The 27574-nt window shown below is 40.0% G+C and overlaps 2 protein-coding genes and 1 long non-coding RNA gene across 5 annotated transcripts in view; 1 reads left to right on the forward strand and 2 right to left on the reverse strand.

Annotated features, from left to right (window-relative positions):
- prag1 (PEAK1 related, kinase-activating pseudokinase 1) overlaps positions 1 to 14890 on the forward strand; it is a 73012-nt gene extending 58122 nt beyond the window's left edge. For all 3 annotated transcript variants that reach the window (XM_074690321.1, XM_074690319.1, XM_074690318.1), the window contains 3 exons: positions 7176 to 7321; positions 9129 to 9895; positions 12539 to 14890. In XM_074690321.1, coding sequence (XP_074546422.1) covers positions 7176 to 7321; positions 9129 to 9895; positions 12539 to 13702 — 2077 coding nt within the window. In that variant the 3' untranslated portion in view covers positions 13703 to 14890. The remainder of the gene's footprint in view (positions 1 to 7175; positions 7322 to 9128; positions 9896 to 12538) is intronic.
- Positions 14891 to 19890: 5000 nt separating this feature from the next.
- On the reverse strand, positions 19891 to 22469 carry edf1 (endothelial differentiation-related factor 1). The gene is made up of 5 exons (XM_074689688.1): positions 22217 to 22469; positions 21064 to 21115; positions 20767 to 20927; positions 20523 to 20616; positions 19891 to 20445 (listed from the first exon to the last, which is right to left on the reverse strand). The coding sequence occupies exons 1-5, from the start codon at positions 22292 to 22294 to the stop codon at positions 20384 to 20386; spliced, it is 447 nt and encodes a 148-aa protein (XP_074545789.1). The 5' UTR covers positions 22295 to 22469; the 3' UTR covers positions 19891 to 20383.
- A 1855-nt stretch (positions 22470 to 24324) lies between these two features.
- LOC141805739 (uncharacterized) lies at positions 24325 to 26249 on the reverse strand. Its single transcript, XR_012599727.1, has 4 exons — positions 26108 to 26249; positions 25149 to 25287; positions 24949 to 25053; positions 24325 to 24706 (listed from the first exon to the last, which is right to left on the reverse strand). It is a non-coding gene; the product is annotated as an uncharacterized LOC141805739 (long non-coding RNA).
- Between the last annotated feature and the right edge of the window lie 1325 nt (positions 26250 to 27574).

Raw genomic sequence — 27574 nt, forward strand, 5'->3', positions numbered from 1 at the left:
CTTTAAAATGAGATTATCAGCGCCAATATTAGTGGTTACAGGTTATTTTAAATTGCTACTTCTTAGCATCCACTTTGGGTCGACCAGGAGCGTACTGATTAACTTGGTCTCAATGACAAAACCACGCCAGCTGACAAAGTTGAGTAGAGAGAAGAGATAAGACACAGAAATCTGCTTTTTTCTCTGCTAAAAACTATTTCTGTGACTAATTGTGTTGTGATGGAGGAAACAGGAGCTGAACTGTCAGGCAAAAAAAGTACAGCGGAGTAGAAGAAAGCTAAACAGGAGAGTGATACAGCCTGAGCTGAAGGCTAACTAGCCTTTAGCTTGGCAACAAATCCTCCTCATAGCAAATTTAAGACAAAATATGCAAAGAGAACAGATATAAAGGGTTCAAATGAATCCTTTAGAAAAGTATGACCATGTTGAGGTATACAGCAAATTAGGATTTAAGAGGCAACATTTTTCGTGTGTATTGCTTTTTATGCGAAGAACGCATGCACAATTTGAGTTGGATAAGGGTTCTGCAGGAAGGTCCTAAATATATGACATTGGGCACCTGCCTTTGTTTCATGGTGGAATGAGGTAATTTGCCAATTTTTTGGCAGACCTACACGCGGCTTACACTAAGTCCAAATTGGCCATTCCATAACGTTACGACTAATGGTCCCATTTCTTTAATCACTGGACGTGTATACGGGCTCTTGCCTTTTTTTCAATCGACTTCTTGGATTTATTTTGGAGTAATAGTGGATGCTAGAGCTGGACTGTCAAAAAAAAAAGGACACAAGAGCAGAAAACAGCTGAACAGGAGAGTGATAGAGCACAGGCTAAAGCACAGGCTACAGGCTGAAACAAGGGCTAAGCTGTTTGTGATAATGTGCATTATTTAAAGCCCACATACAGTGTAACATCCCAGAAGCTCAGTGTCTTTACATATTCATACATTTCTGCTTTTATTCAAGTTGTGCAGCGTTCTAATCCACCCAGGGCTAAGAGGTCATTTCTTAGCTGTCACATCCCCTCACGTGTCTTAACCTGAGTCTGCATGCTGCTAAGAATACACCCTACTCTCTGAGTCAGCCACAGAAAGGAGCCACACTGCAGTTATTAAAACATCAAATGATGTCCTCTAAATAAACTCTGCTTTGTCCGAGGTGTGTGATGAAGTGCAGCACGCAGCCCGAGACTTCCTTGAGACAAACAGATGTTTCGCCACCTTAAGCTGCCGGAGTCAGCAAAAGCTGAGTGGGAGTGTTTAACTGTGAAAAACACAGTTTGCTGATCAAATTTCAAGGGCCCTTATGTCTGCGGTAATTCTAGTAAGGACCCATCTCTGCTGTTATGACATTGCCGACATTCTGCGCTGATAAAAATACACCTTGTTGAGACACATGTGGGAACACGCCTCGAGCCAGCCATCAAGCGACAGTTGTGGCTTTCTGGTGTTCCAAGTTTATCTTTTGGTTCAACGTGTTGTGTCAGCGAGTGTCCTCGGTCAGCAAGTCAAGTGCCTCAGGGACTAAGAATCTAAAATTTTATCTGTGAACTATTCCAGTATACTCCAAAGAGAAACAGAAATCTGAGTTGAAAATAGTCATGATAAAAACATGCCCATGAAGCAGCATTTTCAGATTCTGAATTATTAAAAAACCACAAATGCTTTAAGGAGTCTACTAATTTTCCACCTTCAATCCTCCTATCAGGGGGAACTTAATGCATGGGGTTGGTCAAACGTGTGTGTGTGTGTGTGTGCATGAGTTTAGGTCTTGGTACTCTTTAACGTGGGAAGGCGTGTCAACTTGTAAGTGAAGGTTGCTGGAGGGGATGGGCTCTGGTGAACAGATTGTTGCCCCTGGCACTCAGTTGCCACCAATAGAAGCAGAATTTATAGATCAGCCATGTGGATTGGAGTCCACTAACTTGGACTTGGGTGTGAATTGCCTTTTGCTTCCTATACTATCGTTCCAAGATGTGGTGCCGCCCCTCCCATCCTGCCGCCGTCCTGATCCCTTCTGCGCTGCAGAACAGATAGCATCTTGTTGCTGCCTGACAGACCCAGACCTGCTCTAAAATACAACTCCTGGGTCAATGAGTGAATGCTATATATGAAATTTAGCTGCTTTAATTTTGTGCATCTAATGGGTGCCCTTGGTTTCCTGTGGAGACACACTTTAAATACACATATGACTCGTGTGGAGCCAGGGTTCTGTTTCTACACATGGAGGGGCTTTAGAGAGCCTCCATTCTGATCCAGGGGCATTCTGAGCCCGTCAGCCTGATGAGGACCTCTCCAGTATGAGGTAGGCACCTGTTGGAGCCTTTTCTTCTTTCTGTGTGTTTCATAAGAGATTGTGATGAAACATCTTCTGTTTGACGCGTGAAGGAAGGAAGTGGTGATGCTCTGCTCTGAACAGGAAGACGGTGGCAGAGTTTGAGTTTCAGGGAGATCGTGACAAACCACACAGGTCTCTGCTTGTTTCAAACCCAAGCTGGATGCTCTCTCTGCAGAGTCACAGATGGTATAGGGGCAACTTTTTGCCCTTTTCTTCTTCTAATCCTTCTCTACCTTAATTATCTCATTCTTTCATTTTAGGCTCATCCTGCTTGTGAGATTAAATTACTAGTAAGATTTAGAGGATTAGAAGTGAAATTGATTAAGAACAATGTGTGCAACCGCTCTACCAGATGTAGTGCAAATACATGAAAGTGGGTTTGTAATGAATAAGGGTGATAGAGGAGGAGATAGCAAGACAAGGCTGCAGTGTGAGAGAGATAAGGAAGACTGGTGTCAAACATTAATGGAGGTTTGTTTCAAAGATGTGGGTTATGAAGCAATATATCTATGGTTACTATCCTTCAATCAGAGGACAGAAACAATGTGTTATTCTTCTCTGTGTCGTGACGTACAAAGGTATAAAAAAAGTTACAAAAACAGTACAAACAATACCATAAAAACGACCTTTGTGAGTGACTTTATCAGATAGCATCAAGTTTGACAGGGAAGGCTTGAAAGAGAGCCAGACAGTGAAACCAGCACTGCAATTCGATCCACCACAACAACAACACTACAGTTTATTCTGAGTCTTATTTTACGCTGTCACACTGCTATCTCTAGCTACTTAGCTGTAATCTCAGTCTGAGCCCTTTTAGAAACACCACCAGCTCCTCTCACACAGCTTTTAATACCACACACATGTCAGAGGGGCATGCGTGTCAACAGATCCACTGTGTTTCTCACTGTTTACATTCTGAATCCTGGCTGCTGTCGTTGTGCCGGTTGATTGCAGAACACAAACATTGTGCCAGAAGTTTACTGGGTCGGGGGTAATATCTCACGTAGACTTTGTATTAACGAGGGAACAGATTTAATCTACTTTGAGGTCATTAGCAATGAATAGATTTATTAATAGATGTTTGGGCTAACACTGGGCACACCAAGCAGAGTGAATAAAAAGAGCTATTTGTACCAATGTGTCAACAAACTGAAAAGTTTGCTGGGATTTAGGAAAAGCAGTAATTCAGAGAAATAACCAAATCTTGGAAATTTGTTACACATTTTAACACTTTTCAGACATTTAAAGCCCCGGTAAGAAACTTTGTTTTTTTTTGTTGATTTTGGCGCCCCCCTTGGAGAAACTTGCATCTCTCATCTCTTTACTAGTTTTGCCCGGTACTTGTACTCTCTTATGATTTTTTTTTTTATGTTTTAATCTGTCATTTATTAATAGTCCAGGCTTACACTGGGAATGCCCAAGGTGGGAAAAAAGGGACATTTGGGTTAATATGAAAACAAAATCAATTTTTTGGTAAAGTAAGACGAACACTGTCATGTCAAGGCATATCTTAACCTTAGGAAATTTGGTGGGCATTTTCATCTTCTGCAACATTTGAAGCTCTTGTAAGGAACTTTTGCTTTGTTTTGATTTCGGCACCCCTCTTTTGGGGGGTTTCTACCTAGGGATGGGTGCCTTTCACATTTGAATTGATAAGGTACCGATGCCCGGTGCCTGGCTATTGGTATCTGTACTCAACACTACCAATTTTTGGTACTTTTTTGTGTTTATGTGGTAAAACGTCAATTTTTTTCAATTGAACACGATCATTTTTCAATAAACAACATTGCAATGCTGTGTTCATGTCCAGCATGGAAAATCACCCACTCTTCCTCTCCCTAACAGTCACAAGGATGCATTTAGGTACCTCAACATGGTACCTTTTGATTTTACACGAATCAGTACCTGGTACTTTTGACAGAATTCGGTCGGTACCTATAAAAGTACCTAATTCGGTACCTATCCCTATTTTTACCTGTAGAAATGCTCTCCTATGAAAAATATTTATTTTAATCAAATGAAGGCTGACTTCATCTAACACCTACCCCCAGCTGCATTTCCTTCAGTAGAAATAAGTAAATAGGTAATGTAACCCTGGTAATTGTGGTTTTACGTGCTTACACAGCTTAAATAGAGGTATTAGTATTAAATTCAACTTGTTTCAAATTAGAAAAAAAATCTCCCACAGGACCTTTGAAGTTTAAAACTGCTTCATATTATTGTGATGACTATCAGCTGATGATTGGACTGGGATTCCTCCATGCTCTCTTAATCAAGATCAAGGAGCCTTTTTTTAATTCGCCCTTGCTCCAAGGCTCCTCCATCCGTGCGCATCCTCCCTCCCGCAGGACATACGCAACGACAGTCTTTCACCAAGGAAGGCAAACCTCATGTTTTGGATACAAATCTGAGAGATCTAGAGGGAGACGTGCAAAGGTGCACACATGCACACATGCACATATTCCCCCCCGCAGCCATTACACTTTCTGCTCTGCCTCAGCATTTGCACTGCCTTTCATCACTGCTCTTTGGTCTGTAAAACGATCCTTTAGCTAAGTGCCCAAAGAGAATACCTTACCCTTTGTCTCCCCCCCTGTGCTCCTCTCCTTTCTCCTCCTCATCTGTGTGTTGTGCTGATTTATGGTGGAATAGAAGTCAGAGGCCGGGAGATGAATGGAGAGGAGAGTCATTTTGTGATGGAAAGGAGGAAAGGGAGATGAAGGGATGGGGTTGGACGTTGTCTCCTCAAGCCATTAGTCCTCTAATGAGACAAGTGAAAGGCTGTCACTCAAACTAATTGGTTAGCTTGATTAGAAAGTCTGCTCACGCTGTGTTCACTCGTGTGATGAGCGATAGGCCATGAAGATAAACTGATCAAGATGGAGGGCAAAGCTGCTTCGAGTGGCTCATCATGAATCTTTCATAAATTCAAAGCTGAAATCAAAAGCAATGATACTTTTGTAAAATCTAAAACCTCTGAGTTTTTGTTGCTAGTTTCTCATTAAACAGGTAATATTTTGATGTTTTTATGTTATGGCAGGAACAGCATATATTTTCTATGCTGGAAAACCATGGACAGAGCTGTTTAAGCGATGTGCCTATGTTGTAAATGAGATCAACAAATTAATGGAATAGGGTGGAAAAAAATGAACTGAAATCTTCATTTTCAATCTTGAATTCAACATTACATTCAAAACAGAAACAGCTGAAAAACAGATGGTTCAGTCACAGATTATGTTGCGATTGTTCGCAGCATCTAGTATGGGCCTATAAAACTCATCAGCAACATATATTAGCCTCTGAATGGATGCTTACTTGTCAGTGATTCCAGTATAGCCAATGATTAGCATTTAACAACTTCCAGCCAAGACTTCTTGTCTATATTTCAGATGCAAATGTCATCATTTTTTGAGCATAAAACACTCTGGAACAGTTTGTCTGTTTCTTAGTTTTGTTGTAAGCAATAAGTTACATCGAGGCCTCACTTTGGCTAACTTTAACAGAAAGGGCCTTGAAAATGTAGCTTATTTTCTTGTGATTAACTTGGCGTTAACAAATTGAAATTTTGTCAAAACTATACACTCCATGATGAACTTTTGATTTCAAAATGTAAATATATGTTCCACCTGCTTTTGCTCTCCATAGGGACTGTTGTCCCTGCATATCCCAAAGACTACCAGTTTGTAGTTTTCCAATATTACTTGGACTACAAAAACATGACATACAGAAACCAGAACATTCCTCAGGCTGGAAAACCAGACCCCCAAAAACAGATCAAGTAAAAATACTATTTGATAGTCACTGCAAACTTTTCGCTGTTTAATAGTTACTCACTCCCCCCTGCTGACATAGAGAGATAGAGATCCAGTTTATGACTGAGCAATGTTGCTAGATATGACATATCTATATCTATGTATCCATATATCTTTATATATTTATAAATGGATGTGGCCTACTTCTATATATAATAGTTTTACCAAGCAAAGCTTTCTCTCCATGATTTGGAATATTATTCATGATTTTTGTTATTTGATGGGGAAAACATCTTTTAGATACCCCCAAATCCCCATGTGCTGGTTCCATCACATTACAAGCAGGGGCTCCAAATGATAATAACAAAACAATCCTTTTTAGGTTTGAGATAGTTGTCATTCGACTGTTTTTATTAAATTATTCTACAATATTTGAAAATCACATTTTATCAGTATCTTAACATTTCTAATTGAGATGAAGCCACAAGAAAAACGGACTTATTAACAATACAGGAGACAAGTTATTTGACTTTTTGGAAACAGAAATACAACTTAATACCACTCTTTGGATGTAGAATTGGTCACTCTTTAAAGACACTACCGGGAGGATATTTCTTTAAACATACCTACAAAAATGTAACCACATACCTTCATAACCAAACCAGGTTGTCATGTAAAGTCTAAGCCTCCTAGGATCAGATGATATGCTCAGGGATAAAGTCCTCATTACTATCAACAGAGTCTTTCATGGTGTAGCATTTTTGTCACAGATTAAAATCAACACTGAATCAAGAAGTGCTCCACTTAAACATGGAACTGAAACTACTCATGACGGTAAATCGCCCCTCATCCAAAAACATGCGTGCTCTTTCACATGAACAGTTTGGTAAATCTTATCATTGTGAAGAGGACGTCAAGAGGAAGTGGAGAGGTTCCACATCCATAAACAGACAAAAAAAGAGGTGAACTTCCAGGTGCTTGGTGGATGTTTTTTAACTTTGGACACATACTCCCTGGTAGACAATAACAGGTTTGAATACATGATTTCTCTTCCTATCACACTCATTTTCTTTCTTCTCTGTTACAGAGTGTGTGGTATGATGAGTGGCAGCAACATGGAGCTGGACCGCTGCAGCCAACAAGGATCAGTGGAGAGTCCTACTTCATCTCTACGGGGGCTGGGAAGTGCCAGTTTACCCACTGCGTCCTCTGACAACCTGACTGCAGACACTGGTATGTACTGCTGGCTTGTAATAAGGCTGGGTTTAGAGGATTTGTATTGATGTGACTGAGGTGCATGGCTATTTGCTCCAAGTGAAACATGTAGAATTCAACTAGGACTTGAAATCAATTTAGAAAAGTGGTTTCTGAATTGATTTTATAGATGTGTGAATGGCCTCGGTGTAATTGAGCTGTGTTATCAGTCTTAGTCAAAGATTCACTTTGAGTTAAGTGAGTAGCTGTGAAAAAAAGAAAGGAAACACTGCAGAGTTTTATGATATTAGTCTGTCAACTTCTGCTTTCCTTTGATTTGGTTTCAAACTGGTATTTACTCCAGCAATCGTCAAAACTCAAGACCAGTTGTGGAATGACTGGCATGTGTCCTCGGTTTAGAAATTATTGTCATCCTCCACCTATCAGCTTCAAACCTCCGTGGCACTCAGACGCTCGTAATCGCTGCAACTTCCTGGCCAATGTTGTTTGAAGAGATAATTATGGACTCTGATAACGAGGGAAAATGGGCTTGGCTACATCCTACAGAGAGAGTACTTTTTTCTTTCGTCTTCCCCGTCTTCTCTGTCTGTGAAAGCAGTTATTGAAGACTGCACCGCACAATTATCTGAGTATCTGTCTCCTCTGGTGGGATGTCAAGTTTCACCTCTGAGTCTTTAATTGACAAATGGATAATAACTGGATGGAAGATGTTTTGAGTGTCAGCTTGAGTCCTGGATTGTGGAAATGTTCAGCTCGTGTGAAGATAAGAGGTAGGTGTTTGTCGTATGGGGACGAGGTGAAGGGCAGTGACAGAAGGGGTGTAGTGAATAAACCAGATTCACAGCTGTTACACCAAACTGTAAAAGACAGGAAGCACTTTGAGACTGAGAAACAGGAGTGAAGGTGTGTGACTTCAGTGAAAAGAAAAGTTTGTTATAGCTTTTGGTCTCTGTCAATCCATTTCAGGGTGTACTCCGCAGCTACTGTTCAGCTAGCAAAGTAAAGCTGACTACAGTTTCTATGTTGTTTTTCATTGCTATGCTATGCTACATAATTTCCAAATCAATGCCAAAAAGATTATGTGTAGAATGTTATGTGTGAAGCTGAGCAGTCTTATCTTGCTCTATATAATCATGCTTATCCCCAAGCTAACAAACAAGGCCATCAAAAAATGTTGATTTCAAGATAATTTTCTCGATTTGATTAAGACTCATGAAAACAGAGGAAAAAAATAAGTCTCCTGATCTCACATTAGGTAGCGCTTCGATGGCAATAGATTTTATGTGCCCTCTTGTTAAACAAAAAAAGAAGATTTTTATTTAATTTCCTTCCCGTTGTTTACCCTACTGATTTGGAATGCTAACAGTAGCTAACATTTTAGCTGCAGTGTCAACAGGCAATGGTAAAACATGGTTAACTTGTTCCCACTGATTGGTTTCATGGTATGAGTGATTATGCTTATTTTTGACACTATAATCATCATCATTTCACTTTTTCACATAGTCTGGTGTTAAAAAAGCAAACTAAAAATTGTAATTATCAAAGAATCACAATTTAAATCAAATCGGCACTCCAAAAATCGTCATAGAATTGAATCGCAACAAAAGTATATCGTCCCAGCCCCAATATTTTGACCAATCTGAATCCAGGTAGTATTGAATTGAGGTATTTTGGTTTTCATTGAGTTTGCATGGACTATACATCGATATATAAGATATTAGCTTTCAACTTTAGCAGTACTCATTAGCAGTAAAGCTTCTTTTGTTCCCCTTATTCCAGCATACGATCAGGCAATATGCTGATGACACACTCTTCTATCTTCCAGGATCTCGGGATGCATCACGGATGTCCTGCTCCTCTCCATTCACCAGGAGTCCAGCTGCTTCAGCTCCTGCATCTCCTCATCCCCCCTCCTTCAACAGCATCAGCAACCAGCCACCTCCACTCCCTGAGAAGAAGATGGTCAACCGCACGGTGTCAGCCCCAGACAGTGCAAACGGGAAACCCTTTGTCCGAGCCTACCCACGCCTCCCATTCACTGGTTCAGAGAGCAACGTGTGTCGGCCTGCTGATGTCTCCTCTCGGTCCAGTTTGCCGTCCAGCCCAGTTGATCCCCGACCCATTTTCTCTTCCAATGAGTCTCTGGAGCGATGCCATGCCTTGACGGGCCGATCCTCCAGGTCCCGCACTCTGGACGAGCCTCTGAAGACTCACGGGCGTTTGGGTGTCCATTGTCGAAGCAGCATTACCTGCTCCTCTTCTCCACAGCTCAGCGCCCCCTTCTCGGCTTCAGAACCGGGTCTGGCCCCAAATTTAGGCTCAAGCCTGCAGCTCCAGACTCTCCTCAGTAACATAGACAGCAGGGAGGGAGTGTACTCCAAACTGGGAGGCCTGTACGCTGAGTCTCTGCGGCGCTTGGCTCTTAAATGTGAGGATCACTTCACTCGCTCCCAGAGGAACCCGCTGAGGTTTGAGGAGAGTAACTGGTCTCTGTTCAGGCTCACATCCAACAAGCCGAGCTGCAATGCTGGTGATGCTGTCTACTATTCTGCTGCCTGTGCTTCAGATCCCAGCAACTCCTACGCTGTGAAGGTAACCCCAGAACACCTGTGATTTGTTCTCTACTTAGTTTTGTTTACAGGGGAGTTTAGTTCAGCTCACTCCTCCACTGTTAAAGATATACATCTCACAGTAGGTGTTGTAAATTGGCAGATTAAGAGATTTAAAAAGGGCGGCGGTGTTGCTTGTCCTTGAGTTAGAAATGGGATGACTCTGCTGCAGAACAAACCTTCAGGGAATGTCGTGTAAACAACCTAGAAGAAGGGTGTGGATCCAGCCCCATTGACCTTTGTCCAAAAGTCATGTGCTGTACAAAGCAGCGGCTGTTTGTACAGTGAGTGTTGTGCCACGGCGTGTGTGCCCACACTCTTGTGTAATATCCTAAGGCTCAATTAATCTTCAGATTCCAGGCAGGATTTACAGTCAGACAAACCCTGCTGCAAGGCCACACACTCACACGCACATTCACACACATCTCCCAATGGTGTAAAAGTATACGGACATTTTTGGATAGTATGCTAATTCTGACCTTTTGATAAGGTTCAATTTTAACTGGATCTGCTCAGATTTCATGATGCGTTGTTAAAGTTTAAGAATCTTGGGTCAACTTAGGTCCTGGGTCTATGGTCATATTAAAAAGCTATCCTGCCAATTAGTGATATTGCAAGGGTCATCCAGCATTGGAGATCATCTTTGCTTGTCTTAAAAAGGAGGATAAAATTGTTGATTCCCAAGTAAGCGATGTTAGCAGTGCAAAGGGTGTGAAGTGGAGTTAAGGATACATCCCAACCATTAGGACAGAGTGGAAAAAAGTAGATTTAGACTGTCGATGGAATGGTCAGCGATTATGGAACACTGTTCATGAGTTGGATGGCAATCTGATAGATTTTGTAGATACAGGAGCGTATCGTCAGCTTGAAGACTGATTTAAAGATTTTGAACAAGAAGCTCAATGCAGATGGCAAATAACAAGAGTGGGTATCCCTGCCTAGTTCCTGTGTTCAGAGTGAAACATTATGATATTATGTCATTGGCAGACAGAATGTCCCAATCAGCATTTTTTGCTCCGGATAAAGACTCCCTTTTTTAGTATTGAATATCTGCTGATACCAAGTCCAATATTAAGGTTTGCCAAGATAAATTTTGCCAAAGAGGCAAGAGAGTAGAGCTGCACACTTAAAGAAGTCATTTAATTTGTTTTACATGCTCTCGATATGAGGCTCTTAAAGTTGTGTGCATGCGTTACAGAACGCTTCAATCCAAGGCAGCTCTGAACACAACTCTAATGAGATGGTGTGTGATTCATAATGGTAGAGCCTGGTCGGGAAACAAATGCCACTCACCAATCAATTAAAAAATACCAACGTCAACTTCAATCCAATACTGAAGATCGGGACATTTTTGATTGGTGGTGATTGCAGTGAGTGGTGTTATGTGAAGAAACGTTGCCCAGTAATTAAGTGACTTTTTGAAATCGTTTTTTTTTAAGCACTACTTTTAAGAGATCCTAATTAACCTTGTCAAAAGCCTTTTCTGCGTCTTTTGGACCTAACTGTCTCTGATGTGGTTTAGGAAGAGTAGTGGATTAGATTAAATAGTCTGAGTAAAATGTTTGAATGGAATGCGCAATCCCAATCTTGGTAGCAAGTACTGGACTGGTACGGACTCAGTAGGATTGGATATCAGTGACAAAAAGCCGATGAATGGGACAGATCTGTGCAACTTATTTCTATGCTGTTCTGTGTTAACAACAACCATGTGCTTGTGCAACATCATCAACACTGGTAGGTCCGTGCATTTTTGCTAGACAGAGCTAAAATAGCATGAAGGAGGCTACTGCAGCCCGGCAGTTTGAAGGTAGTTCATACTTGATTCACCAACAGCTCTGATGGCAACTTGCAAGCCCAGGTATGGGTATCAGTACAACCCTAATTGTTGGATGGGCTTCTTCCTTTAACGACGCCAAAGTGTCTGAACGTATGATCGATGAGTGAATAGGTTCTAGATGAGATGTGAGGGTTTTACTTATGGTTTTTGTATCAGTATCAGTGATGGTGGATGACAACTTGACAGAAAGGTAGAATGTCAGTACAACGATAAAGTCTGACTGTAATAAGTTTTCAAGAGGTAGAAAGCCTAATTCGCACCACTCAGTATGAGATCATCAGCATAAAAATGAATGGCTTTACATGAAGGCGTTTTTCCATTGTGTTGCCATCTGAAACTTCGGCCTCATGAAAGCAGATTTTAGCCAAAATAATCCCATAGAGAGATTATATTTGTAAATCTGAGTCCTGGAACACAATGATAACATACCCAAATATTATCAGACACAATTTGTGTTTGTTACAGATTTTCTTTTCTTAAATCTGAAAGGCAGAGACCCAGAGCTTGAGTGGTTTACTTGTGCACAAGCTGAGTGTAGTGAAGGTATCAACTTGTGTACTGGTGTCTTTAAAGAAAAACTGTGTTGCCGCTTTTTAGGTCAGAGTTTTAAACCACTTCGAAGACTTTGCTTTCACTTGAACAGGACTGAATTGGCCTTGGTCTGTGAGTCTTGCTAACAAAAATCCCTTTCTTGTATTTCTTGGCTCCTTTTCCTTCCCGTCTGTTTTTTCAATCCTCAACCCCTCCCTTTCTCTTCACCCTCCTCCCCCTCCTCCCCCTCCTCTCCAGATCTGTAAGAGTCCGTCCACAGAGTCCAAACAGAGTCATCTCTACAGCCTGTCAGTGCAGCAGAGCATGCCGCCCCACTTCAACCTGCAGCAGGACTGTGGACACTTCCTCGCTTGTGTTCCCCAGAGCATGCTGCCGTCTGAGGAAGTCTCCGCTCCCACCGCACCAGCTCCATCCCTGCCTCAGTCTTCCACGCATGTGTCCGGACCCCAGGTGGACAGAGAACGTGTGGTGGTCATCACCCCAGAGATCCCTCAGCAGACAGCTGCTGACTTTGTCCGGGAGTGGCAGGCGTTCCATAAAGCTCAGCCGGAGGTGTACGAGCGCCGTGTGTGTTTCCTCCTCCTGCAGCTCTGCAATGGTTTGGAGCACCTGAAAGAGCACGGCGTCACGCACAGAGACCTCTGCCTTGAAAACCTTTTGCTCGTACCCCACCAGAAAAAAATGTCACAGTTACACAAGCAAAACTCCACTGACAGTAACAGCAGTAACGGTTCCAGTGGTGTAGATGTTCAGCGTCACCTTCCTCGGCTGCTCATTAGCAACTTCGCTAAAGCTAAGCGCCGCTCCTCTGAGGACGCTGCATCAGTAACAGTAGATCCTCGCATCAAACGCGACCATGCAAGACTGGCGCCAGAGATCGTCTCGGCAGCACAGTACCGTAAATTCGACGAGTTCCAGACCGGCATCTTGATCTACGAACTCCTCCATCAACCCAACCCGTTTGAGGTGAGTCCAGCTCTGAGGGAGCAAGACTACCGCTGCGAGGACTTACCCCAAATCCCCTCTGTGTCCCTTTACTCAACCGGGCTCCAGAGGCTGGCTCAGCTGCTGCTCCAACCTGACCCCATCAAGCGCATCCACATCCAGGAGGCGAAGCGCATTCTGCAGAGTCTCCTGTGGGGCCCCAGGAAGGATTTGATGGAGCAGCAGTGGGAGAGACATGGACACGGCGGGGGAGGTTTTGTCGGAGGATCCCGTCACGAAGGGCTCCTGAACTGGCTGGATGTGAAGCGGGCGCTGCTGATGATGAAGTTCGCAGAGCGGTCGCTGGAGCCGGAGAGGAACGCAGAGCTTGAGGACTGGTTGTGCTGTCAGTACTTTTCCACGGCTCATCCTCTGTCGCTGTGCCACACGGCCGAACTGCTCTACTCGATAAAGTGACCGCTAATGACTGAACAAAAAGAACAAAGAGTGAAAATCAATGTCTAAACACTATGGACGGGTCTTTTGGACATACTGTGAACCACCCACCTGTTTGTGCTACTGCTACATGCATGAGAGTTCAGCATCAAGCTAGCCGTCCACTATCAGTGTCCCATCAATTTAACCAATTAGCGAGAATCAGCTGTTTTTAGGTTTTACGGACCAATCACTAAACCACTCCTCTACTGACTACTGATGCTGCCATCAAGAAAAGACAGCATCCATAAATTTTTAACACACTTACCAAAGTTTCATGTCTGACACTGCATTTGTGTATTTATTGTTAGCGATTAAGAGAAAGCTAATCAATCATAACCACCCTTTGAATCCGCCAGATTTGCAAAGTACGCTGTGTGGCATCTCCATAAATGTGCAGCTAACTTTTATTTTGTTTGATATCTTGATAGACATATAAGATCCCTGCCAGGTTAACACTGTTGCATCTCTTGTGAACCTGTTGATAAACGTGTACATGGTGCTGTTTTTCGTGTTGAACACACAATTCATCTTTTTGTTTTCCTCAAAAAATCTAAGAGATTCTTAAACGATCGCCTCTCCTGAAAAGATGCCCTTTTTTCCCCCTTCATGTTGATATTTCAACATTTGTCACAGTGCCTTTTGTTTTACTTTGTACAAATACGTGTATCAGTGACTCCTAAGCCAAATGTAAATATCACCGATCATTCGTCCTTTGTGAAACTGGCCTTTCACAGAATGTTCCAGAAACAGTTTTGTACAGTGATTTGTAGATGATAAAAAAATGAGCCCGAGCAGGTCTTAAGAAGCTGTGGAATATGAGCAGCAGTTAAAAATATTTATGATGTAATTTGTTATTCTGTAGTACTCACTGGATTCCTCTGTTTATTTTCCTATGTGGCTTATTCCTTGGCGTAACAGCAGCTGGGCCTGTTTTATTTGTTGCCTCCTGTGTCCCATGTGGACTCCAGAGAAAACTTCATGTCCTGGGTGTTTCACTTTTTTTTCCTGATAAAATCCATTGTAGCAAGAGTTAGCCAGCCTGCATGCAGGTTTCTGTCCACAGCGGACTGATGTATCAACACTGAAGAGAAAAAAACATGGTCAAACTCACAACTAATACATTGTTGATTTGAATTATTTTGTGTTTGCATCTATCAATAAACTGTGCATATATTTTCTCACAGTAAAATCTGCTCTTTGATCTTTTTATTTTGGTGTTTAAAGCTTAAAGTAAGGAAACAATAATTTCAGTTTGGACATATTCACCGAAAAAGTTTTGTTTTGTGTCTTAACATGGTTTGATGCATAGGGTTTTAAATATTGGCATCAATTACAAAGGCAGAATAAAGACAGTATCCAAAAAAGCAATCATGGGTAACAAATGAAAAACAGTTTTTGGAGCTTGTTTTTTATATAAGATTATCACCCAGTTCAGTTGAGTTAAATACTTCTATCTGATTGGTCAAAACAGAGCAGCAGCCCTCAATCTAGAAAAATGAACCTTGTGCAGAAATGTTAAAACTGTAGTTCCTCTCGTGACCACCGGGTTTTAGTGAAATCAACACAAATATTTTAAAAAAGATGATTTTCCCAGCAAACACAAACTTGGTTCATAGAGAATAGTTTGGGTCTAAATAGGTAATTTCTCTATCTAGGTGGTGAATATTCGTATAACTTATTATTTTTTTTAAGGTTTTCTAACGTACAAGTTTTGTCTATATAAGGGCATGGCTGACTTGACTGAAACCATAGACTGTAAAAGAAAATGGATGTCATCTTGCTCGGCTCAAAGTGAGGTCACCACAAAAACTGCTCCCCCTGGTGGCTGGCTGCAGTATAGGTAAAAAAAATCTGTCTTTCCAGTCATTCCAGATGGGCTGTGGTCAAACTTGAAAAAAATTAATACTCCTCGTAGAAATGTTTCTCACGTCTGATTGTTGTGATTTGAAAATATCATTTGGCTGTCTTGTATACAAGTCCTCTTTTTTATGAAAAGTTTTATTTTCATTAGTTAAAAGAGGTTAAAAACAAGGTTTTATGTCACGTTTAACGATGATTGACAGCTGCCGTTCCCGTGTATTTTTTTCGGGGATTCTAAAATGTGTCAATCGGTAGAGTCAAGAAGTGATTAGACTCTCAAAAGAAAGGAAATAATAATTATTTTCGTCACCCGGCTTCACTCAGATTCTCTCAGAATCCCTCACAGTCTCTACTGCGCAGACTCTGGCTGCACAACTTCTTCAATGGCTGTGCCTGTGACGGGGGAATTTTGTCTTCAAAACCATACAATGGTAAATGGCGGAGCCACGCTGCCCACTCTATATACGGGCTATGACTTGGTTTTCAAAATGGTTTTCAAAACTCTGTGTCAGAAAAAAATGTTTGATTTCACAAGGACTACGTCAATTAAATGTTCATTGGTCAAAACTCATAGCAGTGACAATCTCCACAAAATCTGGTGGAAAACAAACTTGGTCATCTAAAAAGTAGGTTGCAGTGTCATACGCTAAGGGATCTGATGAGATGTTAAAGTTACAAACGATGAAACTGGATGTATTTCTTTTAGCTGCTTAAATATATCACTTTAAAATTATTAAAATAATCTTTAAAACTGTGTCAACTTGTTGCTACTGATTGCTTTATTGGTACTCTGGTAATACACTTGGTAATGTAAAGTGAGCAGGTGGTAATACAAATCAGAATCCGAACAGGGTGAGCAAGACCAAGATGTAAATGACAGATTCTATCCCCTATAACCACCTGCTCACTGTGCGTTACTCTGACAGTATATAATCAGATGTTTCAATGTATGATTTTAGTTTTTTAGTTAATGCATTTTTTAAAGTATTTGTATATTTTTGAGGTGCATTTTGAAGGAATGAGAGCGATTTTCAAACCAATAGAAGACATGAGAGTAAAAACCAAAGCCCCAAAAACTCAAAGCGTCTGTTGTTTTTGTTGAAGATAGTGCTCCTCACAGATCAAGACAACAGGTTAAACATGTAGAAGAATCTCAATTTGAGTTTGCACCCTCAGGGCAAAACAGACCCCGATGTTACCCCCTCATACACCCCCCATACAGCTTTCCTGCTTCCCGTCGCCCCTTCAAAAACCAACGACTGCCTGCTTGTCATAGGTGGAACTATGTTGCTATGGTGTTTTAACCAATGGAGTGGCATTTCCAGAAACACACCCGGTCTCTGTCTCCCTCTCTCTTTCACACACACACACACACACACACACACACACACACACACACACACACACACACACACACACACACACACACACACACACACACACACACAGATGCAGAGAGCAAAGCAGCCTGTTGAGCAGGAATCCAAATAACCCCCTGGTAACAACAGCAAGGCTCCCTCCTTTGTTTGTCCAGTGAACACCGGCCGGTCAGGAGGCTGCATACTTTCTACCAGCAAATATGCCTCCTAGAGCACCAACTTCAGAGCTGGACATGAGGAGAGGAAAACAAAGACAAGTGAAACCTCCTGCAGCTGAAACGTGAAAACAGCTCAAACTACCTGCTGTCAGAGACATCATTTAACAGAGAAGATCAAAACAGTATGTTTATTTGTGCTGGAGGGGATGGCTGAACATCAAAACAAGGAGTGATGCAAAGGTATTTTACAAAGTTTTCTTGCTGACATTTTTGGAAAAAGTAGCGCTATGTAACTACAAATAAAAACATTACCTCCTTGCTTTGCATCCTGGGAAAATGTGTGTTGAATGAAGAAAAATAAACTTGAAAAGCAAATGCTCGTCTTCGCAAGAGTCACGTCCTTATAACAGTTAATGATTGCGCTTACAGGAAACAGTCTTAATCCCACAGAAACCTTATTGATTTCGGCCACAGGTGTCACTGCAATCAACATCAAACAGGTAGTCTTGACAGAGACTTGAAGTTTGTAAATAATTCGTTTTGCAGCAAATGTCTACGTGTCTGGTGCTTATGTGAAAACTCACTGATAACACTGCCAAATCACAGTTTATGGAAATGTGGTACTCAGTTCAAACCACTGATGACACAGCACAAACTGTCCCCCTCTTCATATTTTAGCCATGCTTATGTATTCACCCCATTAACAGCCTGAATATTTCATGCTGAGTAGGCTGGCTGAGCTGGTGCAGAGGAGAGCTATCGAGGAATTTAGTAAAGAAAAAAAAAACATTTAAAAACAACCCCCCAAAAAAGAGTTTTTTAAAGATGATACTTTATTGTTTTCAGTGTTAGTCTCCTGACTGGCCAAACAGCCTCAGTGATGTTGAATAAAATATCCCCCAATTCCTGATCCCGTCCTCTTTACTTTCCCTCCTGGTCCTTCACACTCCACCGGCCTTCAAACTCCCGTCAAGACAACCCTCCACGTTCAAGTCCTTGAGCCTGAGCGTGTTCTGCCCCACTTGCACTTCCCCTCTCACCGAGCTGCTTTTGTTATTCTGCAACAATGAGGGCCCATGAATGTTTAATACAACAGAAGGCGGCCTTACCACCAGCAAGAGTAATCCGCAAATCAATAAGGCATGGTTGTAGGAAGAGGAGTGCTGCAGAGAAAAGAAAAGCACTGCAATAAGAGCTACTTAGAGCTATCTCAAGGTCCATCCAACAAAAAGTTTTGTACGGCATCTGAATTTCTAATTTTTCATTTAAGCAGCTGATTTGACCATGTATCAGTTCTTTTGATGGGAGTTTTGAAGACAGCTTTTCAAAAAGAGAGATTGAAAGATTTGCAAAAAAAAAAAAAATGTTTTCACCAGTATTATCAAACAATTTTTTTAAAATCTTTTTGCCAAAATGTCTTTTGATTGAAGTTTATGACTCCAGAAAAACAGCTTTCATTCTTCATATTTCACTCTTATGGCTGCATGGCTGTATCTCAAGGTTTAACCAACGAATTAACAACAAACTAACAACTAAACAAAATGAAACAAAGAGATAAATTGAACAGAGCATCTTAAAAATCAAATCGCTATTCAATTTGAAAAAAGTAAAAGACAAATCAAAGTGAGTTGGCAGATACAAAAAGAATGAAGTTTGCATTTCTACCTCGATTAAAAACGTTTGCTATTTTAAATAGTGTGGCTACATCTAGTGGCTAAATATGGTACTACATTCAGATTCCAGTTACAAAGTTGCATTCATTTTTGTACTGTCCAAACTTTGATGTAATGAATCATGTTCTGAATTGTTTATATTTACATTTTCTGCCAAGTGAACAAACAAAACAAATCAAATCAAAACAAAACAAAAGTTTATCCAGTAAAATCTCGTGAAAATATATTTGGACTGTGCTACTTGCATGTAACTAAAGCTCTGTACATTCTCTATAAATTCAAGAACTCTTACAGCTGATGTATACCTCAGCATCATGTCTATATAATGTATGTAAAAGCAGGTTAGGTATATGTGTGCAGATATGCATGTATGAAGGTATGAGTACATGTACAAGTGTACATGTAGAGATAATGTACATGTGCATGTTAGTCTTTATCCACTTGTATCAACATTCTTTTGTATTTGCTGCCTACCTTTTTTCATGTTTTTGTTTGTTGTTGTAGTTTTGGAGACAAGCAATGTGCATGAGCATGTGAAGTTAAAAAAAAAACATAAAAGGACATGAAAATGATACAGTGTTGAAAAAGCCCTCTGCAATTCAAAAGTCTGAATATGAAAAATAATCCTAATAAATTCCAGATCCTGATTTTAAAAAATCCTTACATATTTCCCCACATCGTCCCCTAGTGGTGATCATTTTCTTTGAGAGGAAGCAGTTTGCTGATGTTTATGTAGTACGTAAAGCTGCACAAAACTGATCATTTATTTGGTATCAAGAGACAATTGAGCGACAGGTGAGCTTTTATTTTAATCAGTTTTTAATAATGACATAAGTATGTTTGACACCACCTTGTGACTGATTTTTCCATAAAATTACTATGAGTTAACAAATAAAGTGGTCATATGAAACTTTCACAGTTAACTAGAATGTTATTTCATTATCCTGCACTTTGAAACATATTTCAGCCAGAATATGTGTCACTGCAAAGATTTCTTCATAGGTGTATTAAAAGGAACAGGTTTATTCTCCTGTGGCCACAAACTCACACCCAGAAATGTTGTGATTTGCCAAACTTTATTTGTAGATCAAAACAAAGCACAGCATTGAAACAGTTGAGAACTGTAATGACATTCACCCACTCACCGAAGTGTGTGAAACAGAGATGCAATCAAGCACTTTGGCTTAAGATCATGCTCAGTTAACGTTAGTCAAACTAGTCTGATTGGTCATGAACATTAATCCACCTTTTCAGTGATTTCTCACCGCAGTCAAAAAGGCTGAATTCATCATGCTGAAGCCGAAGCAGACGTGAGTGAAACCAGATACACAGAGCGTCAGAGTTTGTGATGCATTCGATCATTCATTAGATAATGTGGTCGACAGAGAAAGAGAGAGAAAGAGTGTGTTTAAGATGACTTGTCAGTCTGCAGCGTGTGATGCAGTGGAGCACCTGGTCCTCAAGCAGGACTCAGGTGAGATCAGCCCAGGAAGAGGAGGGGATACAGGAGAGAGGAGAGAATGGGGAGGGGGTCAGGGTTTTCAGGGAAGGAGGGAACCGAGGGGAGGGGCTGATTTCGAGGCTTTATCTTCAATTCTTCTTGGTGGGTGCCTCCATGGGCTTTCCAATATCCTTCCCACGGAGCTTCATACCTGTTCACACATGAGGAAGATATGAATCAAACAGCTGGCAGCTTAGAGATTAAACTGAAAACAAACTGTTTTCTTACCGATTGCTCTCTCTATCTTGCCCATGACTTGGTTGTTGGGGATTGCTCGCCCACACTCGTAGTCGGCAATGACTTGTGGCTTCTCGTTAATTTTCTGGATGAAAACATCAATTACAAATTATTTAAACTTTTAACACTCCAGGTTTAATTTCTTCTCAGGGCTGGAATATACAGAGTAGTGGTGTCGCGGAAAGCTAATTAGTCTGTTTTCTAATCATTTCTGTTGGATGAGTCTTGTACTCACGGTGGCCAGGTCTTTCTGGGTCAGGCCTTTAGCCTGTCTGCCCTGCTGAATAACCTTCCCCACCTCCAGAGTAACCCTGTCATGGTGCAGCTCCTCTGTCTCTCGGTCCAGCTTGGCTGTGTTCTTTGTCACAAGGTGCTGTCTGTTCTGCCCTGCAGACCCTATGTGACGAGAATCAGACAGTTCAGTAAACAAACCCCAACAATCACAGCGTGTTGAATTTCCCTCACAGAGATTACAAACATTTTACTGTAGGTGAAATGTTCATAACAGTTTGTTTTTTAAAAAATGACTTACATTTCTTGGTTGTCTCAATGTCCTCTCCACGTCTCTGAGCAGAGGTGATGGCCTAGAGGAAAGGTGGATATGGGTGGATCACAATCATGTTTCATTGACAGCAGATTTCATCATGTGCAGGTTCATGTGAGGCCATTACAGTTCTTTCTACCAATCCTGTAGTTAATAAGTAACAAATATGTTTGTATCGAAGTGGGACAGAAGTTAAAATATAACAGAAACAATCCTGCTTAAGGACAATGTTGTATACCAACACAGATTCCTTTAACATATTCCTCATGTATCTATTTTTCTATGTTATAACTTATTCAAACAATTCTTGTGTTGGCTGTAAATTCTACCATGTCCTCTATTCATTATAATGAAATATATGTGTGTTTTAGGAGTGGCTGTGGATTTTTAGAAGTGCCTCTATCTAATTGTGTTGTCATGCAGTTAAAAATACAATTTCCTGCCTTGGGTAAACAAACGGTAGATACTAACTATGGTGAGAAACTCTCATATCTCTTTATTTGCCCACAACAAGGCCATTTATAGCGTTACAGCAGCATAGCGTTGTGTAAACATAACACTAATATAAAAATAAACTATGTATATTTCATATTCTACTATAAATTAATTACAAGCAATATTTACGCACTAAATGCAAGTAAGAAATGTACACAGCTTTATATTTTCTGTTTTATTACATTCTCGAAAAGGGAGTATCGTTCGTTGTTAATATTGACGAACTTTATGTTGCATAACCTTGTATAATCAGACGTATGACAAGGTTTAATAAAGGTATTAAATATCGAAAGCGAGCTAACGGTAGCACTAGGATAGCTTCTTCACAGTTCATGTTGCAGTTAAAGAGCCAATAATTCAAAGGAAGTAGAGTTGTTGTGTTTTCAACGATGGGAAAAATCAAAAGTTTTCTGGTGAACTGGTTAGTAAGCCTTTCTCTAGTGCACTGTTGTTAAAAGAAACGACGCATGGTAGACGTTTGCTCGGAATTCGACACACAAAAGCGACAGCAGTCATTGGAAATATGCGAAGCTCGCTACACAAGTCAGTTACCGTGATATTTAAGCAAATTACAATGACGCATGTTAAAATTATGCCTGGAAAAAAAGAACATTGAACGGTGACGACGTGAGACGCTCGTTCCAACCTGCTTGGACTTGGACTGGGCAGCGGTCGGGCCCTTCTTCCTCAGCACAGTCACGGTATCCCAGTCACTTTCTGCCATTGTTCCAGGGATTCACTCGATACCCGTTTAAAGTGTAATATAGATATACAAAAATAAATTCGACGCAGTGTTGAAAAAGATCCCTTTAAACAGGGTAGTGCTACTTCAGCGTGTCACAGCTTCCTCCCAGAAATATTACCCCACGCGCTCTGCCAAAGCTTTATTTAAAACGCTCGTGAACAGTTGCAAAATAGGGCAGAGTCAGCAGCGCCCCCTACAGGCGGAGTGTGCTGACCTACATCCACACAGACTGCGTTTAATGGTCCCAATTCACAGAGTGTCGGGTTTCACATTTTACTCACTCATTACATCAGTCAAAAACTTGTTGGTCATGTTACGAAACCTTGGTTCAGACCTGTGTCTGTTAGTTGTTTTCAACACAAAGTCCAAACGTGGGAATTCTTTTTGTTGTTGTTGTTGTTGTGGATTATTTCCTTTAAAAAAAAATGACTTTACACTCGGAATAAATCCAGTAGAACCTACTCTGCAACAAGGTTATGATAGTTTTTGTTTGTCATTATAGTTTAGTTTTAGTTAGTTTTGACATTTTATTTTCCATTACAGTTTAGTTTTAGTTTTAGAGCAGGCATTCTAGTTTTTATTTAGTTTTGACTTTTGCAACAAGGCTTAGTTTTAGTTTAGTTTTTTCATACCTTATTAACCAGGTGCAGGATTCAAAAAGGTCAGAATAAAAATTTTGTCATACCGTTTATTTTCAAGTCCAACATAGTGCTCACTGCTCAGTCAATGCTGATACCAAAATGTTGGCTGCTGCCTTAAACACATGAAAATAATATAAACTTACAGTAAAAAAAATATAAGCATCAATTATATAAAATAATGTTGACATAAATTACATAAAAATAATATTAACATAAATTATAAAAAAACAATACCATATGAGCTTCAATAAATAAAAACTTGGACTCAAATACAATAAAAACTTGGACTCTGTAACAATTAAACTATTACAGATGCTCTAATTCATTGCTCCTCTACGTTTCGTTGCAGCACAGCGCACAGCTAGTCAGTGCAGTAAACAAGCTCGTCCCTATACGTCGCTGTGATGGTGCTGTGCGGCACTGACAACTGCCTAAAACTGTCTAAAATTGGTTGGGAAAATGTGTCGGATTAATTCAAATCCAAAAGGCTATTAATATTGTCAAAAACTATAACTAAGGGAATTTTGTCTATCATTTTAGTTAGTTTCAGTTAGCTTTGTGAACACAAGATACAGTTTTAGTTTACTTGTGGTTTTTGTTTTCTTTTCTAGTTTTTATTAGTTTGAGTTAACTGCAATGTATTTCAAATTTTAGTTTTTGTTTTTAGTTTCGTTTTAGTTAACTATTACAACCTTGCTCTGCAAGCCCTGAAAAGGTGTAATAATAATATTAATAATAATATTAATAATAATACTACTACTACTAATAATAATAAACCTGTATCATATATCAACTTAAAATATTGGTTTACAAGTTGTCTAGACAAGAAAAAGGGTACAAACTTAAATGTACATTGTGATTCATAAAAATGCCACAGCAGGAGAACAAAGGTAACAGGAAGTAAGGGAAGAAATAGAATTGGTATGAAAGATTTAGACAGAAATGAAAAGTAAATAATAAAATAAGAAACGTAAAAAAATACGACGTTAATAATAAATATTGTAAGTTCAATGAAGTTAAACTGAATAACTCTTTTTTAAGTGAAAAAAGGCAATAAGACTAAAACAAGAATACAACATCACTTTCGAGTTTTTTTGAAAGTCAAGCAGTCTTGATTTAAAGGGTTCTGTTTTGTTAAGTTTTCAGTCTTGACTTTGGAACAACTAAATCACAATGTTTTTTGGGGGTTTCCTTTTTTGTTATTTCCATGAAACACACCACTCACCACTAAGATATATTTAAGCATCCCTTACGTTACAGCATTTACTAAATTTTATCAAGAGTACATATGTTATGAGTTTTATTTTTAAACATGGTTTGGATAGACTGTACTTAAAAAAAAGATCCTTGGAAATCAAACTGGATACTGATATTTGTCAAGTGCACTTTAATTAAAAACTAGCTACAACAACATTACATTACAGGGGATACGGTGATATAAAATATGAAGTTCTACTCATGTTTAAAACTCTGTGGTGTAACAGATAAAATTGTTTCGGAACAAAAAACAAATGTGCAAAGAGTAGGGTTTTCTGAATCATTTTGAATTTGAAACCACAGGTGATCTATAAGCCTGTCGACCAGGTCACCAGTTACAGGACATTTCAGAGGCAGCATCACTATTTCGTCTAGTGCGAATTGGAGACCATCCATACTCGGACTGAGCATCCTCATTCTGGTGAAAACGTCCCCAGCGGTGTCCATGTTTGGAACTCTGTTTTCCTGCCCATGCACGGGGCTTGGGATTCATCTGGGAAAAGGAAAGTTTCAACCGTTGTATTATTGTTTGATCAGAGATCACCTCATTTGTTTCAGTCCCTTCTGGTAACTTCTAGAGGTAGTTTGATTGACTACAAATTTACATTTACAAATAACTACAAAGACTGAAATGGAAGTACTATATTCCAGTTGGTATCAAATTTTTAAGACACTACTGTACTCTACACCAACATTTGCATACATGACCCATCAATACCTGCGCCTGACCCTCACCTGAACAAAAACAGTTGTGTTCATATGAAGAGTCTCCACTCGCTCTGACAAGTGATTTAACCACTCCAGATGATCAGTGATCGCCTTGGTTAGATCACCAGTGCTCTGTTTTGGGGGAAAAGTAGAAAAGAGCTCAAACATGGGTTTTTATAGACCTGTTACGATAAAAAAAAAAAAGTTTTTTGTCCTTCAAACCGTACCCCTGACAAATTGTCCTTGAGGTCAACAGCAGCAAGGCGAACATGCTCGAGTTTGTCAGCCTGCTCCTTTAGCCGGTCATCAAGCTCCTGCATCATCATCAAGCCTTCATCGCGTCTGATGCCACGTTTTGTAGCCATCCTGGGACACAAAAACATACAGGGAAAAAAACATTTGGCTACTTTATATTGTAATCAGCTGTGATTAACTATACATTAACCACTAGAGGGAGACACAGCTTTCTTTACTTGTCTTGGGTGCTGATGCATATTTTTATGGGACCTCTTTGCCAAACAGTGAAAAAAAAACTTGTAATTTTTGGTAGTTTTACCCCTTCTCTCTAACTTATGAATACTTAAAAAATAAAAAATAAGCACATTTTAAAACTGTCACTAAATGAAAGCTTCAGTAAACTGAGCAAACATTCAGTAACAAGAGTTTTGCTGCTTCACAAGCCATCAAAACAACAATAGGGGGCTCATACGACATCCCCTGTTTTTGATTTATTCACAACGGATTGATTTGTGTACAAGTTACTTTGTTTTCGATCTGTAATTTTTTAAGAAAGGTGATTCAAAGCTTAAACAGTGTTTATGTATGGCTTTCAAATGTAACAGTAGACGTAAGCTAGCTCCAGGTAACATGGCTGACGAAGATAAGAAGTTTGCCCCATGTTAAGCGCATGTTGTTCGTATGTAGGTAACTTTTGTTTGCGGGGGCTACAGCCACATGTTTCTCACTAACATAAAAACTGGTCACTTGATGTGTCAAACTCACAAAACATTCAAAAATATTAATTTTCTACGTTAATGTTCTTGCGTTCCAATAAACTCCTGTAATAAGTGAATGTGCGCGAGCTCCTGAAGATTTCGAATGTTCAAAATCAATAGCGCGTGCAACAAGATATGCGCGAGACACATCGGCGAGCGAAACATAAAGTTATAAACAACGTGCAAAGTACCTTTTTAATCCACCAACGGAGGGGCACAGGGGTTACTTTCAAACAAGAGTGAATAATTCCTGCAGTAAAAACAGCTACTTCCTCACTCCGCAGTCAGTGCGGGGAGACTTCCCTTCGTCCAGACAGGCTCCTTTTGTCCTGCAAAAATCTCTGGAATTTGGTACAGTTGACGTCACGTGGTGTGTTTTTTTTTTGCAGGTGGGTTATAACTGGAGTATTACGGTAATTTTGTATGGGATATGTCACTGGAATAGAGGAATGGATAACAAGGTCACACAAAAGCAGGTGTGGCTCATCCTTGGCTACAAATGAACACAACAGGGGTGTTCAAGCTTTTTTCAGAGGGCCACGTTTGATTAGTAAAAATAATAATGTGGACCTGCATAAATGTTTTACTTGATGAATAATGTTTTTAGTAATCTTCAGAGTTGTCTTGTGTCATCAATACATACTTGATATCAGTTGAAAGAATCAAGAAAAGAAGGGAAAATGTGTCAAGATTTTTCTATGGCAGGATCAGGATCTGGATTTTATCATACTTGTTTTTTTTATGATGTTTTGAAGACTATTTTGACCTGCAAACAGAATTTAAGCTTCAAATATTCCTCGGCACGGTAAAATTTCACATGAGCACAGTTAAGTTTCTGGTGTGCACAAGAAACACATTTTTATTATTGCTGCCTATGTTCCTCTTGGGGCTCTGTACATTTTCACGCCATGTTAAATACATTTATTTGAGCACGTCAGCTGTAAGTTGTTGAGTTTCTGTATAATATACAGAGCTCTAGCTTTATACAAGGAGCCTATGCGTAGTCCAAATGTAGTTTTTGAAAATTACCGGATATATGGTTTTGTTTGTGCACTTGACAGAAAACAGAACTGCACACATGATCTGGAACATGATGAATTTTGGGCCACAATTAATACACTGTGGGATGAAAGCTGGGGACAGCATGGCAATTTACTTTAGGCCTGATTTTTGACATACCTGGGATAAAGGAAATTATTACACCACACTTTCCAGACCTTAATTGTTGAACTATTTGCTCACTTAGTCTCTCAAAGAGCAGTGAAACACACATCCACCCATGGTTTTGAGACTTTGACTATTTAAAGGGGCAATGCAGAGACACAATCATGTTACTAATCTGTTGCAAATTAACCAATTAGTTAAAAAATGTTCCTCCTACAGTTTTTAAGTGTTATACACAAGCTTCAGGGTTTTGTTTCTGAAACTTGTTGCTATCATAAAGTTAAAAGTAAGTCCTACGTTATGAGAGTATCTATGAGGCAGTGTAGAGAGGAGCAGAACATATCTGGCACTGCAATGTCAAACTCTTTATTTTCATTTGAATGGGCATTTCGTGGGTCAACAAATTGAATGCTGGTCCCCTGGTGTAAACTTGAGTAAAACATCAAAACACAACACATTATGTGAACTGTGTATTTCAAGATATTGTGCTCAAC

The sequence above is a fragment of the Halichoeres trimaculatus genome, unplaced genomic scaffold (genome assembly GCF_033239565.1).
Source record: "Halichoeres trimaculatus isolate MK-OKI-2021-1 unplaced genomic scaffold, fHalTri1.1 fHalTri1_scaffold_16, whole genome shotgun sequence".
Classification (NCBI taxonomy): domain Eukaryota; kingdom Metazoa; phylum Chordata; class Actinopteri; order Labriformes; family Labridae; genus Halichoeres; species Halichoeres trimaculatus.